This window comes from Megalobrama amblycephala, linkage group LG18 (assembly GCF_018812025.1).
Source record: "Megalobrama amblycephala isolate DHTTF-2021 linkage group LG18, ASM1881202v1, whole genome shotgun sequence".
Lineage (NCBI taxonomy): Eukaryota > Metazoa > Chordata > Actinopteri > Cypriniformes > Xenocyprididae > Megalobrama > Megalobrama amblycephala.
The window spans coordinates 17,549,535-17,566,128 of NC_063061.1; the positions used below are offsets into that span (position 1 = coordinate 17,549,535).

At 39.1% G+C, this 16,594-nt stretch overlaps 2 protein-coding genes across 2 annotated transcripts in view; one reads left to right on the forward strand and one right to left on the reverse strand.

The window, feature by feature from the left end:
• rap1gap2b (RAP1 GTPase activating protein 2b) overlaps positions 1 to 16,594 on the reverse strand; it is a 96,209-nt gene that overhangs the window by 64,710 nt on the left and 14,905 nt on the right. The gene's annotated exons all lie outside the window — the stretch shown is intronic.
• st6gal1 (ST6 beta-galactosamide alpha-2,6-sialyltranferase 1) overlaps positions 1 to 16,594 on the forward strand; it is a 28,039-nt gene that overhangs the window by 6,415 nt on the left and 5,030 nt on the right. Inside the window, exons 2-6 of the mRNA XM_048165643.1 lie at positions 9,891 to 10,097; positions 12,446 to 12,817; positions 15,624 to 15,885; positions 16,259 to 16,356; positions 16,442 to 16,543. Coding sequence (XP_048021600.1) covers positions 9,891 to 10,097; positions 12,446 to 12,817; positions 15,624 to 15,885; positions 16,259 to 16,356; positions 16,442 to 16,543 — 1,041 coding nt within the window. The remainder of the gene's footprint in view (positions 1 to 9,890; positions 10,098 to 12,445; positions 12,818 to 15,623; positions 15,886 to 16,258; positions 16,357 to 16,441; positions 16,544 to 16,594) is intronic.

Here is a 16,594-nt window from a genome sequence, read left to right on the forward strand (position 1 = left end):
AAAGGCACAGTGATACAACAAGTGACATATTACAGATTCCTGGGGTTTTATATGGACAGTGTTCTTTGTTGGAGGACACACATTAACAGTCTGTGCACACTACTACAACAGAGGCTTTATTTTTTAAGAAGGCTGAGACTCTGGGGTAGGTAGTAACATCTTACATGTTTTTTTACAGAGTCACGCTTATTCGCTATGGAATCACAGTCTGGTTTGAAAATTTGTCTGTTCAACTGAAAAATAAACTGGCCCATACATAAAACAGCTATGAAAATCATAAGAATAAAACAATACAAGCCTATAAAGACTTTATATGAACGGGCAGTGATGAGAAGAGCAATAAGTATCAGTACACAGCAAAATCCCCAGAGTTAAATCAACTCTGCTCAGAGTACATATGGTCCCTCTCTAAATAGTGTTAAAATAACACTAAAGCAGAGTTAAAGTTAATGAGATATTTAAGCAATTATTCAAGTGATGATTGTACATTAGTGATGAACACCTGCTGTTAACAAGCAGAATCACTAAAGAAAAGAGAAACACAAAACACAGCCTTATTAATTGCTTAATTATCTCATTAACTTTAACTCTGTTTCAGTGTTACTTTAACACTATTTAGAGAGGGACCAAATGTACTCTGAGCAGAGTTGATTTAACTCTGGGGATTTTAATGTGTACTGATTCAGAACATCCTCTTTTTGTGAATACCAGCTGTTGCCATCGGGAAAGAGACTGAGAATGCCAATGTGTAAAACTAATAGACTGAAGCTTTCATTTGTTCCTGCTTTGATAAAACTGCTGAATTCTACCAAGAACAATACACCTATAGCACTTTAGCACTTTTTTGTATTTTGCACATATCTTGTATTTTATATCTATATACTGTTGTGTTTTAATGTATGTTCTTACTTGTTTTGTTTGTTTAATTGTCATGTTATTGTATGGTCAGAGTAACACTGTAGCACTTTGCCCAAGACAAATTTCCCTTCGGGACAAATAAAGTTTATCCTTATCCTTATCCTGATGCTGCTTTCACACCGAACGCGTCTGGGGCGTCCGATTTACATGTTAAGTCAATGTAAACGCGTGTCTAGATGTCCTGCGCCGCAAATCGGACGTTGACGCGCGAATGGCGCGGCGCGAATTGAGCGTTCACGTGCCTGATGCGCGAATTGAGCGTCTGTCGTCTGAGTTGAAAAATCTGAACATTGGCGAAAATTCACAGTGTGTTAACCAATCAGGGACTCTGCTTTGGTAGTAACGTGTTTATGACGTGATCAGCGGTGGAGACCAGAACAAAGATAATAGTCGCTGTGTGTGGCCACCCTGAGCTCTATGTGTCATCATATTTTTATCGAGACAGGAATAAAAAGGACCTTGCCTGGAAGAGGATAAGCGAAGAAATCGGACAATCTGGTTAGTTGTAAAATGCTTTGCGTGATTTTAGCCGTTGATACTAGCTCACCTGCTAGCTAGCAAAAGCCGGCGGGCATAACCGAGCTAAGTTGCCGCTACTGGTTTCAAACTGACAAGATGATGTGTTTATTCAGAGGATCTGTGCAGAAAGAGATGGAAGCCCCTCCATGATGCGAATTCGCGTCTGAACACACTTTGTTTAGACGCGCAAATAGAGTGAATTTGACGCGCGTCTGAAGCGTCTGACTTCAAAATGTTCAAGCGTCCAACTAGACGCGTCTGACGCAAATTTGACGCCCCAGACGCGTTCGATGTGAACGCAGCATTAGAGATTAGAAGGAAACTGAGGTTTTACCAAGCTCAACAGCTCTGGCCGAGCTGTGATATAAACAAAACACTATTGGCTATTTAAAAAAAGGCCTGTTTGATATGTCCTGCCCTGTCTTTCTGTTTCAGTTGAAATTACGTCAACACATTGAATTATGCTGCGCATTCCAAGGCACTTCAGTGGGCCTTTAAACTACATTTACAAGGTCACATTAAGTATACACAGTTACTAAGCACAGTATCAATTTTGCTTATTACCTTATCAAGCTCTCTGAATCAATAATGGTTTATTGAAACTTGTCTACTTACAGTCCCATAAACATATAGGCATACGTATTTATTATGTCTATGTATATATTAGGCCTTTAACAGATAGTGAGGGCTTTAAAACCGCTGTGAGCTAAATGAAGGAATAAGCTTGTGCTTTTAAAATGCAAACAAAATGGAACAGTGCATGCTCAGGGTGTTGAGATGTATTTTTTAAAAGAGGAACTTTCAACTTGATACAGCGTTTTGATAAGCAGGTGAGAAACTGAAAAAGCATATGTGATGCAAAGGTCAAATACACGTGTTAAACGCATTAATCTATATGTAAAAAACATTTTCTCTTTTATTTTTTCATCACCACTAGGCTAGTTAGGGCGAACAAAATGCAATAATTTATATTAACAGGGGTGCACATAATTTTTTTGGTCTGGTTCTCAAGGGAGCACCTGGAGATGCTGCTTGATACTTGGTACACTTGGTACGCAGCACACGTACCCTACAAGTTCTTGTCATCACTTTCCTCCTGATTTCTCTTCTGACTATCTTCTTTTCTCTTGAACATGGTAAATGCTGTTTTTTTTATTTTAACATTAATGACACAAACAACAGCAGGAATATTAGGCTGCTGTCACTTTAAGACCGAATGCATGGACCAAATATACAGACACACATCCGGTTTCTTTCTCAACTGTTCACTGTGACACAACTGAGAGATTACTTCCCAAGATGGGTATTTTGACATAATTTTTGTGTGTATCTGTCCTAATGTTGTAGTACTTGAGACAGGTCTTGGTTTTGAGACTGGTCTTAAGACCATTTTTTGAAGCTCCTGGTCTTGTCTTAGGCCGTGTGTCCACCAAAGCGTTTTTAGCCAGCGGAAAACGCTAGGCGCTCTGCTTAAAACACCTATCTGTGCGCGCTTGAGAGCGCTTGAGCAGCGCAGCGTTTTTTTCCGTTGAGACGCTTTGTTGCTATGATACGAAATATAGTGTACTGAATAGCGTAGCGAATATCTGCGGCACTGTTACTTATAACTGATTTTGCAGGTAATTTCTTTCAGACTAAAAACGTTGACACAATGTGGAATTACTTGCTATGTATGTTCGGAGACCAGCAATATTAATTTCTCATCCATTTTGTTTCGTTCTCTGTTTGTTGATGTCGCTGTACAGCAAGAATGTTGTGACAGTTGGTCTGTGTTGTATTTGTCCCGCCCCTCCTCCACTCTGATTGGATGGCTGGCTAAAAAGTGACAGTGATGAGCGCAGCGTTTTACTCAAAGTTCTTCAAAAAACATTCTTTAACTCGAGGCGACCAGTAAAAAATGCCCAGCTCTCAGCGCTTGAGCGTGAAAAAGACGCTCAGCCCCTCGTTACGCTCCTGGCGTTTAAAAAACACGGCGTTCCCATTGAAAACAATTGAAAAAGTACGCTACCAGCTGGAAAAAACGCTCTGGTGGACACACGGCCTTAGTCTTGGCCGCATTTGGACTCTGTCTTGTTTTAGAATGTCGTAGAATGTCGTAGAATAAAACATGAAAGTATCTTGAGCTTGTGTTAACCATGGACCTTATTTCAGCCATTTAAACAAAAACCCCATTAAAGTTGGGAAGATGGAACCGGAAGTGCTAAATTGCTAACTCACTTCCGGGTTTTGGCCTACAAAAATGCGTCATAGTTCCACCACTCTATATGATCGCTGTTGATGAGGAGCTTAATATGATCACGCTATTCCTAATGTGCGCACCATACCTGAGTGTGCAACTGACTCATCCCCCATTAAAACCATTGGTAATTGGCACATTTACAACATTAATCCTTTTTATTTTTTAGGTTTTTAATGACTTTTTTATTTTATAATGAAAGTGACACCAAGAGTAAAAACAGGAAAATCATTAGGAAAATCTTGGCGGGGATGCACCAGTGCTAAGCAAATTTCTGGTGGGGCAATAGCCCCAGCAATCCCTGGCCTAGTGCCGCCACTAGACATCACACCCTTGAGGTCCCTATAGAGTACCTCAGGTATGACGTGTTTTTGTAGGCCAACCCGGAAGTTAGCGGCTCACAGGTTCCCTCGATCGAAAGCCTATGCATTTTTCCCATAAACTTTTGGAAAATCGCAAAAAATAAGCTCTGTGTTTAACAAAGACACAGAGCTTATTTATTGACACTTACACGTTTTGATTATCAAGATAATCTTTACAATTTAACACAACATTTATACATTTTAACGCCTAAATAAAGTCGTCAGATATAAAAAGCTAACAGTAGACTATAAACGGACTACATCACCATGGTCGCGGATCAACGTTGCCACCACCAAGCTTCCTCAAACTTTACTTAAAAAACAACTTTATTTAAAAACATGCTCGCTGATTATGATCTGCACTATGTATGAATACTTTTTCCACTTTTTCATGAGAAATGCTGTCCAAATGTCCTGTTTGTCATGATGACGTCTAAAGTCCCCGCCATAGGAAGTAGTCCCTTTTAGCAATTTGTTAGCAACCACGACACAATAAAGGTTTAAAAAATCACAAGCAGGTTATAACTGGTGTGTTTTATGTCACAGATCAAAACATGAAAATATTTAGAGGCTTTGTTAACCACAGACCTTATTCCAGGCGATTTAGCAAAAACCCATTCAAAAAACCCATAGACTTTAGGGCGATGGAACCGGAAGTCTTAAAATGCTAACTCGCTTCCAGGTTTTGCCTACAAAAACACGTCATCCCTGAGGTACTCTATATAGAGCTTGGGAAACTACGTCACTGCGCATTGCATTCTGGGTAGTCGCTGCCATGTTTTAGGTCACGCTCAGGAGCGTACAATGACAACAAATACAAATCACCAGATGAAAAAATGACTGTATTTACGTTAATTTTTTTAAGAGCTGCTTGCACTTGCTTAGAATAAATGGACTAATATTTGAATCTCTTGTGTTCATTTGTTAGATAGAAATCATACTGCCACCTTCTATCGGACCACACACAGGAGTCATTTCTCTATTGCAGTTTTTAATAACTAAGTGGCACTGATATATCTGCCAGATAAAATAATAAACACAATATAGATAAGGCTAAATAATAAAACAATAAAACAAGGCTTTCCTCCATTGGTCCATTGGTCTCTGCGGCAATCAGATGACTAAAAACTATGAATAGTATCTCTCCAGTACATTATCAAAAGGTGTGATGTAGATGTAACACAGCCATTAGGTTTTTGTGCTTGAACAGAGTTTGCTGCTAAAACAGTAAATGTTCTCATTGTACCATATGACTAAATCGAGGTTTCCGAGGTTGACGTAGAGCCAGAGACAGACAAGGCTGTGGAGGGGCTAGCTGATGGGAACAGGAGCCAGAGTAAGACCCAGAGCCAGGATAGAACTAGAATGGAACTGACCAACAGATGTGATGACATGAAAGGACCCAGCCAGAGGAGAGAGGACGAAGATCCAGGGTGACACAGAAAGCCTGGAGGGCCAAGGAGGGGCTGCAGGCATGTGTGATCAAGGTGGACATGGGGGTGGTATGATGGACTGGAACTGGAGGGAAGAAGGAGCCCAACAGAGCCAGAGGGTCTCCAGAGGCAAAGCTGGAGATCCGGAAATCTGAAACGGAGCTAGAGTGACGACAGACCAAGGCGAAGTCAGAGGGATGAGGGAGCCAGGCAGAGCCTGAGAAATTTCAGACCATGGTGGAGCCGAAGGATTGTGGAGCCAGGTGGAGTTGATGGGTTGAAAGTCCGAGGTGGATGTAAGGCCCGCCCAATCGGCCCAAAGGTGGTTTCCCACAGGACGGGGAAGGTTTCTTGTGCGTTCTGTCTTTTCAGCGTGGGAAAGTAGTTTAATTCCATATAATCTTTTATCTGACTCCATGTTATTATGACCTCGAATTTAGTTTAGAATGTCAATTGATTATTGGTCATTTGTATAATAATTTGGCTTTACATTTGAATATTCTATTTAACTCTTTCCACTTATTGTACTCATTCATTCGGTTCTCAGTGTCGCACAGGGTCCTCGCACTGGCCATTCATTAATATGCGGGCCCACGATCACAAACTCGTCAGTCTTGGTCACTAGACAGAGGTAATTGACTATACTAATAGAGTGCCGCTCTCATGCTTGCTTTCTCTAAAAGTATTTGGTTTAGTCCCCCATAGATCTGTATACACTTGAATTAAAGTAACACTAACTCTAGTCAGAGGACATAACCACTACTACAGATAAGCCGACCAATATTACTTCTCTTATAGGAGCTTTGGTTTGGTTATGCCATGGTTTCCCATGTACGCTTAGCTAGAGTAACGTTACAATAAACAGAGGTAAGGCTCACCCTATTTAGGTTGGTCGATCAACATTTGTTGCCCTAAACGGAATTCCCTTTTTAGCCTTTACAGTCAAAGTACACTTGAACTAGTGCCAAGCGTTAGTCGGAGCTCTAAAATCACAGTTAGTGTGCCCTATGCTCCACTCAACTGGACTTTAGTCCGTTACTAACCTGATGCAGATTTGCGGTAACAATGGATACATCGGAATCTACTGAAGTCAATAATTTCAGAGTAAATCAGAATAAAGTCAAATGTGACAATTTATTAGTCAGGTAAATGTATCATGCCAATTACATAATCAATTCAAAGATGATCAGTACAAAACATCAAATGCTCAGAAATAGAGTAAGATGAATACCTGACATTAGGAAAATACACATTACTGGGTGTCCTGGACACCCAGCAATGAGGGCACATCTGAATACAGAAGCGCCCTGAGCCTTTTGCCACATTTCTTTAAATACTCAGACCAAGACAAAACATCCCCCAATGTGGGGCATGAACTTACAATCAGAATTTGCATTGACTAGGGTCACAGACCTCAGGGGTCCGCACCTTGCTGTGGAACAGGAGGTAATTTAGATGAAAGACCCTGGGAAAGAGGCACACCCATAGTTGCAACCAAAGTATCTCTAAAACTCTTAAAACCTTTAATACCTTTGGTTTACTTTTATGTAGACGAGATCATTGTACCAGTTGCACTGAGACATTTCAAACGATACCAAACATTGTATAGCATTCTTTGATGATTGTTCACATTAAACCAGATTTTGGGTGAATTCTAGGTCATCTCTGTATGTAGAGAGAAGAGATGGGGGAAGAGGGTGAAGGGAGTGAAATGTAGATTAAGGCAAATGCTGAGGTGTGATTGACTCAGTGTGATTGAGTCTCGGGTGGGGATGCTATTTTGCAAGAGAGAGTTCAAATGTTAATTTCCTTTGTTTTCTCAAAGAGTAGCCCTTTTTTGGTCCAGGCACTCTGGCATCAGTCTTACATGGAGTCTAGGGCTCGGTCCTCAAACCAAGGGGAAGCTGATGATCAGGAAGCTGTTTAAACTGTCTTTTCTAGGCCAACCCCAATGGAACTACCACATTTTATTACACCAATTTACATTTATTCATTTTGCAGACCCTTTTATCCAAAGCGACTTATAAGTGAGGAATACATAAAGCGATTCACTGTGAAGAGGCAAATAGACACAAGACGTGATCAAAATACAAAGTTTCAGACATTGCTTAAAGTATTATAAGCTAGAATAGGAAGCAGGGCTGAAATCGCGTTTAAACGTTTTGGCTTTGTGCGATTATGAAATCGCAAAGCTGCGATTATTTTTTTTATGAGTGGTTTGTCAATAAACTATGGCTCCAAATGCTAATCCATCTGAAAGCACTGCAAGTTTGAATCATTTGAATGTGCATTTTAAAAAGCAACATGCATCAAACATCTTTCCAGACATGAAAAGCATTTATTAACATCTTGTCCAACAAAAGACAACATTTTATAACATGTTTTTACTCCAAACTCACTTCATAACGACAGTTGAGTGTCCTTCTGTGAGATGATGTGGCTTCTTACACAGAATAAGGCAGTCGTGTGTTTATTAGTCATGGTTAATCAATCAAAACGTTTGGCTGCAGACCTGCAGGCGAGTGGAGCTCCACTCTCGAACAGGAAATACGTCAGCTCCACTTGAATAATAATGCATAACAATTAATAAAATTACTACTTATCAGATTGTTTTACTAACGTCTAGAAGTACCCCAACCCTAAACCTACCCTTACAATAATGCAAATACAGTAATTAAATGACGCAATATTGATGTACGCATACCCAGTGGCAATAGCTGTTGCTAGCTCCACTAGTGGAGGTGACGTATTTCCTGTTCGAGAGTGGAGCTCCACACGCCCCTTAAGTCTGCAGCCAGACCCTACTGCAATCTTCTGTTTATTCAGCTACAGCGATAGTATGGGATTTCCTGGGATGACGCGTTCTACTTTGGCAGCAGGGCATATTTGCAGTTTCTGTGTGAGAGCGCCCTCTGGTGTTCAGAAGGAGAAGCATTACTACTGATCACAGAGCTGTACATTTCTGACAAGCTGTGCATAAAATAATCGCAGCCTTTGCCAAATCGCGTGATAAAATTGCGATAAATCGTGCAGCCCTAATACGTGTCATGGTCACTAGCCCTGTCACCTTCCCCAGACTACAATTCACAGCATCCCTCCTGATCCACACCTGCACCCAGTCAGCACATCATCTCATTACATGGATTCCCTGCACCTGCACATCCTCGTCAGCACTTCCTTTAAAGACTCACTGCTCCTGCACTCCCTTGTCTGTCCTCATCTTTGTTTAGTTGGTTGTTTTGTTCCTGTTCCAGAGTGTTTTGTTTTATAGTTATTGTGAATAAACCTTCGCTGCTGCAATTAGATTCTGCATCCTCTCCTTGTTTGCAACCAACCCTGGCAATAGGAAGGCATTAAAGGAAGTGAAAGAATCTAAATGAATCCTTGTCTAGCAGCAAACAATAAAGAAAGCAACAAAACAGAACTTGGCATAAAGCAATACTTCTCCCTTTAAGGCCTTAGCTGTGATATCATGTACTCAAAATAGCTGAACTGTATTACTAAACTCTGTTAGCTTAAATGTAGGTCAACTGAAGCAAACTTATTACAGCATGTTGCATATTTACCACAACAGTTTGAACACCTCATAAAATTACATCAATAAAAGCCTATTTTTCACTTGGGTTAGATACAATAAGCCAATGTGCAATATGTAGATATTGTCACGATCACCATCAGTTCCTGGACTCCAATTCCCATATTCCTCCCTGCCAGTCACATGCTCACATTCCACACCAATTACCAATTGCCACATACAGCTGTAGCTCATTACCTGGACTATAAAAGACTCACACACACCACCTCATGGTGAAGTCTTGATTCACCCTGTGTTCAATTCTGAGCGGTCCCCTGTGTTTATTGTCTGTCTTTCATTAAACCTGTCGGTGTACTGTTTACGATCCTCTGCTGCCAGCCTTTGGACTTTGCATTGTTTCCTGACCTGTGAATGTTATCTACCTGTCCTGACTATTGCCTGTATCCTGACCACGATTCTGCCTAGCCCTTGCTGTTCCTGTATGCCCCTGCCTAGACCCTGCCTGTGCGACCACGCTTACTTTAAATAAAGCTTGCAAATGGATCTCTGCCTGAGTCCCGTCTCGTTACAGATATGCTATTCAGTTGAAGCGGAGAAATGTTGTACATTCATTTACTTTTACAAAGGTTGTCTATATATAGTAACATTTATTTTATCTATACAAATCAGCAATTCTCTGGTGTATTGAACATTGCTTCCTCCTCACATGGCCTGTTCCTTTCACTGAAACTGAGTTTACTAGAACTTCAAAGTAAATATTTGAAATTTTCATACTATTTTCTAATATGTTTTCAATTCAAATGAACCTATTCATATGCTTCCATGCCAACTTCTTTTCTGAGGTCATCCATTAATTTTCTAATATTGTCTGCAAATTCATTATCCAGATCCCAGGGGCTGCCATGGATCGTGTTAGCCTACTCTGGCGGTTGAGGCGTCGGGCTCGTCGAGGAGCCCTGTGCATGGCTCTGTTCTGTATGACCATGGCTCTCCTGTACACCCTTTGCGCTGAAAACAGCATACCTGTCACAGATGCCATTTTTGGGGTGAAGGCGAGAACTCGAGCTCAACCAAGAGCGCACTCAATTGTTAAGGTATGTCAAAGAGATTCCTTTCCACAGTGCCTTCTGCTCTATCTAATCTGCACAAAAGAGTGCTGTAGGAATGAGTTCCAAAATAAAAAAAACTTTTTTACCAATCTTTTTTACATCATCCCAAAGTCAGTCAGTAATTTTTTTTTTTTTTTTTTTTGTTAAATGTACATTTAAATGTACAATTAAAATACATCAACAGTATGCCACTTGTGATTTTTTTTATTGTATTTGTCTTTAAAAAGGCGGTTGCTAAAAAGTGGCTAAATTGGACTACAGAGATTGTCGGGGGCACTAACTCTTTCCCCCCTATTGACAAGTTTTTCCCCTGTTTTAAAGGTGCTAAAGAGGATGTTTTGTTTTATACATTTTTGCAATATTACTTGAAACTGTCTTTACTAACTGATAAAAGACTATTTATTAGGTGCACTGAAAGGAATAATATTAATATACATCATCTGTGCACGAGGCTGGGCCTTAAATACGATGATCGCGTAAACGATTGGCCCTCTGGCTTGTCAATCACTGCCATTATGTTCCTTATGAAAGACGTGCGCGGATTGGTCCTCTGGCTTGTCAATCACTGCCATTATGTTCCTTATGAAAGACGTGCGCGGATTGGTCCTCTGGCTTGTCAATCACTGCCATGACGTTCCTTGTGCGAGATGTGCGTGGCTGCACGCTCCAGTAACTTTCCACACTCCACAGGCGCCTCATGCAATGTTTCTGTCAGGAGACAGGAGTAAAAACCGCACATTATGAGTTACCTGCGGTGAGTCCGACACAATGAATCCACTAACACGACACAGCGAATGCCGGTGGTAAACAAACACTCATGTTCCAATAGTTTTGGGAGGCGTTCCCTCGAAATGAGCTGTGAAGGAGGGGGGTTGTTTTTTACATATGTATATTTTGGCACTTTTTATCATGTACTGTAAGGTTACACTGACTGTTTCAATGTATACTATATGGGTCATTGACGAATAAGGTTTTTTAAAGTGTAAAACAAAAACATAATGGAGATATAAGTAATTTTGAAGATTTATTAAGTGTTAACAATAAGATTATGTGGTTTTTATAATCAATTAACACTGCTTTTGTAATTTTTTACAAGATGGACAAAATTTGTCACCAAAAAAGTCATTTGGTTTAACCAAAAATTCAGTTTTACCAAATGACACTTTTGGTTATACCGAATAAGGATATTTTCAAACAATGCTAACAGGATGACATCTAGCTAGCTTGTTAGCTTGCTGGCTAGATAGCAAAAGGACAAACATTTTATATTTAAGTTTTTAAAATATTACAACATTTCCATGTGTTATAGTGGTTGTACCAAATGACCTGATGTTTCGGGACATGCGTATGAGCAAGTGAAAACATGAATTTTTCAAATAGTTCAGAGAGTTAGTTCCCTCGAAATGAGCTGTGAAGGAGGGGGGTTGTTCTTACGCATGCGCTCATTTCAAAAACTCACTAACAGTCTTTGGTTTCTCAGTTGACGAAAAGATCCTCTTTAGCACCTTTAACTCTTATATGGATGAAGGTACTGTTACAGTATAGCATCTAGGGATCCAAAAACAAGTGAAGAAGATCTGTGCAAACCAGAAGGATCGGATATTGCTTACGTACAAGTAAGCTAACATGATCAAACATTCAACAACATATAAATAAAAACTGCCAAATTAAATTAAATGAGATTACCAAATGAAATATTGAATCCACAAAAGAGGTATATGACTGTGCAAGCTTTGGGGGTGTGATAGACTGGATTTACAGAATGTTTTCATTATCATTCTGAATCCGATCCAGACGAAGTCTTTGACAAAAACAAGATTTTCGAAACAAGATTTTTTGTCATGAAACTTATGAAATGTTGTTTTTTGTTATGAAGCAGGGACTCTGTACTTTTGATATATTGACTGTTTACATATTCATACAACAAAATTTTCTGGGGTCCATGAAAGTTTTGTGAATATGATCAAAAATGCTGGTGCTGGCAAATATTTTTAGAAAACGCTGACGAGTAAAGAGTTAAACATCATCACGAAGAGAAAAGGTCATCAACACTAGTACACTTTGTTAGTTTCCACTTTGTGGAATCGCGCTCTTGCTAACTATTCTATTCTAACTTAAACTTACTTTCCAATTTGTTAATTAAATAAAGTTTGAAAGAGCTAATTTTTGGTAATAATCCAAAGGCTATTGGCTTCTTCTCCAGGGAACCAGAGTAATGCTAACTTCCGGGTTGGAAGTTAATTATGTCACTAAATTATGTCATCCCTGCAGCACTCTATTAAGTAAAAAATGATAAATACATTCTTACTAAAAGTGATATTGATCTATCAAAGGTATTGCGGGGAACAGGAGGGTCGAAACCCATGTATACTGACCCTCAAAAGCTCCCAGGTGTCATTCCTGGAGATCCTCAGAAGCCTATTCCCATCCTGTCATCTTCTAACTACACAATGGAGAGCAGTTCTAAGGACCACAGCCTCAGGGGCAAAAGAAGAGAACATGGGCTATTTTACTGGCTTTTGGCGCAACCGCTGAGACGTGTTTTAGAGACTATTTTTGGAGGCAGACGGAGAGGAGATATGGGTGCTGCAAGTGGGGATGCTGTTGTTTTTGGGCCTAATGGAGCACTTGGAGAAGTCTGGAATGAGGACATGTCAAGCACAATGCTGGGAAAAAGGTTGAGGAAGGTGGTGCAGAACTATCAGGTAAGCGAAACTAAGGGTGTGCTCACACTAGGCGCTCTGAACCGTGCCCAAGCGCGTTTAACCCCCAAAGGCCGGTTCGTTTGACAAGTGTGATCGGTCCGCTCCGTGCCCGGTTCGTTTAGCTGTCCCTGGCCTGCTTGGAAGAGGTGGGCTCTAACCGTTCCAGACAATCGCGCTCGGGCTCAGTTCAAGGCAACCGTGCCTAGTGTGAGTACACCCTAAGAGACATCTAAAAGTCATTACTATATAAAAACAGTAAAAAAAAAAACGCAAGGACTGCTGATCAGCTAGGCATGAAGTCTCTTCAGTTAATCCATTTTACATTATCCTCTGAGGAAGAAGCTCTAATTGCTATCAGTGTATATGATTATATTTATTAAAATCATCAATAGATGTTGCCTTATTGTGTCATGCATCACATGTCCCTGTGCAAGTCCGGAAAATGCTGGATTTGAACTCAGGTTGGTTGCGTCAAAAGCAAACGCCAACCTTCTTACTCTCCACACCATCAGATGGGTTTCTTTTGTAATTTTGTCTGGCTCAACCAAACAATGGTAGGTGGAGTTAATGTAAATAGCCTCTGACAACAAGGTGGGCTATTTGCAGTTTGTGTCTATAAACTCTCTGAGATATAAAACCCTACTACTTAATTACCTTTCCAACTGTTTCATCAGGTGTAATTTCATTAAATTATAATCTTTAAGATAAATGTGTAGCTAATCAAAAACATGTCAAATAAATATATTAGAATGCATATTTTGACATACAAAGAACATTTTTACATATGTATATTTTGGCACTTTTTATCATGTACTGTAAGGTTACACTGACTGTTTCAATGTATACTATATGGGTCATTGACGAATAAGGTTTTTTAAAGTGTAAAACAAAAACATAATGGAGATATAAGTAATTTTGAAGATTTATTAAGTGTTAACAATGAGATTATGTGGTTTTTATAATCAATTAACACTGCTTTTGTAATTTTTTACAAGATGGACAAAATTTGTCACCAAAAAAGTCATTTGGTTTAACCAAAAATTCAGTTTTACCAAATGACACTTTTGGTTATACCGAATAAGGATATTTTCAAACAATGCTAACAGGATGACATCTAGCTAGCTTGTTAGCTTGCTGGCTAGATAGCAAAAGGACAAACATTTTATATTTAAGTTTTTAAAATATTACAACATTTCCATGTGTTATAGTGGTTGTACCAAATGACCTGATGTTTCGGGACATGCGTATGAGCAAGTGAAAACATGAATTTTTCAAATAGTTCAGAGTTAGTTACTTTGCTTCACAACCATGTGGTCCTTTGCAGGTGTCTGAATGATGTCACATCCTGTCACATGATACTGACCACACGACTTGATCCAAAATGGTCCCTTTATATTGGTTACTCTGAATGACATCAATGAAATTCACTTTTCCGCACATTCTTTCTCATAACAAAGTGTAGGGGAATTTTACAGTTACTGAAGCATAGCTTGCAGTTTCATCAGCAGAAGCCAGCTTCAAGTCTCACACAGAGTTCTAGGCCGCTCTGCGTACATTCACATTTCCACAACAATTATACTCTAACAGAGTCAACTAACTACGTCATTACTTCAGGTTGAATGATTCTGAAGAAAAAAAGACAAAATTAGTAATCTTCCACACATGGACAGATAGTCAGAAGCATATCTCCATTCATCAGGATGTTGACGATCGGTCCATGAGCTTGGATGCACAGGCTGTCTTGTTAAGTCATGAAAAGGCATCTGCATGCATCAAGCACTAAAAGTGTCATCAGTACCAATACAGGACCTACACACAGAAAACTAGTGCACATACACAGATTCACGATTCACAGCTTCTTCAAGGCCTTTGGACAGTCAAACCGAATGACCTTTTGACACTTCAAAATCTTTAAAATATATATATATAAGGGCCTTTGGACAAAAAAATTACCTGTCACGTCATTGACCCATATGCATTTAGTATTATTTTACCCACTTTACAACTTTTCACTTTATTCTATGTGTGAGAAGCAACACCTGAATTTCTTAAAGGCAGTTACAGTATTATTTCAGGGACTGGTGTCCATTTGGGGGTTTTCATCTAGAGCTGTCACACCTTTTGTTGCCTCTTGGGCTTTCAATACCTCATGTTTGTGTCTGATTTGACAAATGATTAGGTTTTGGGAACATTTATAGGTAACATGGTTAATAATAATAATAATAATAATTAGTTACATTTATATACCACTTTTCTCTACACTCAAAGCGTTTTTATGCAAATGTTTTACTTTTGGAATGGGGGAATCTCCTCAACCACTATGTTATTATAAAAAACATCTGTAGAAGACGCAGGGGATGTGACTTCTTGGTAAAGTTTGATAGATGAATAACTAAGTTTCTGCTTGTTTAACAGCTGGTAGCAATTGATTTCAGGGGTTTGACTTCTAGGACAACACTAGGGTATGTTTCAACAAGGGACCATTATGTATCTATTTATTTGGTGTTATATCACAACTGCAGAACCTATTTTTGGAACAGATCATTTTCTTTTTGCAAAGACAAACTCTGGTCCTTTGTTGGACACAGCACCGCAGTGTTGTCCTGGAACTCAATTGCTACCAGCTGTTAAAACAAGCAAAAACATAGTTATTCATCTATCAAACTTTACCAAGAAGTCACATCCCCTGTCTTCTATAGAAGTTTTTTTGTTTGTTTTTTACCTTAACTACCTTACTTAATTGTTGCAAATGTGATATACCCATCTATCATGTCTGTCTTTTTTGTTGTTTTTGTTTTTATTTTAGGCAATGAATAAATATGGAGTTAAGTACCGACCTCAGAGTGCAGCACATCGTTCCAAACTCAGTGGCCCTGAACTTCTCTGTCAAATCAAGGAGATGGTTCAAATTGCAACTTTAACACCAGATATGGAGCCATTTTCTGGGTTTCCCTGGGCCTCTCAGTTACCTCCGCACCAAATAACCACTGATATTGGCCCGTTTAAGACCTGCGCAGTGGTATCATCTGCAGGTTCTCTCAAAAACTCTGGATTAGGAAAGGAAATAGGTACTCCATCATAATTCATAACATAATCTAGATCTCTTTCTTTGACCTAAATTATTTTTATTTTTATTATTATAAAAAAACACCTTAGTTTTAAATTGCATTCATGACAGAATTTTTTGTTTTAAATAATCCTATATTGTTTTGCATCCATCAACTTAGAAAATTTAAAAAAATCTTTTTTAAAGTAATTTACATCACTAGATATTACTATATGGTTATATAATAAAGCATTTTTTAATATATACACACAGTATATACATATATAAATATATAGGTATGTATATGTATATTTGAAAAAAAATTATTGTATGATTCTGATTCTATGTATGAATGAGGCATTATTAATAATAAAAAAAAATTTCCTGAAATCTAGATACACATGATGCTGTGATACGGTTCAATGCCGCACCAACAACAGGCTTTGAGAAAGATGTTGGCTCTAAAACAACAGTGCGACTGATCAATTCCCAGGTAAATTGTTTTCTAACTGGTGAAAGGTTAAAATGACATGCTATAACAATCTCTTAAAAAAACATAATGTCTGTTTATTGCATAGGTAATGGCATCTGAAGACCACCATTTCCTCTCCAGTTCTTTGTACAGTGCAGGGATTTTAGTGAGCTGGGATCCTGGCCCTTATTCCGGTGATCTACAGGAGGTAAGAGCTCACTATTCCACTTTCTAGCATTTAGAAACTCGCGAAATTCCA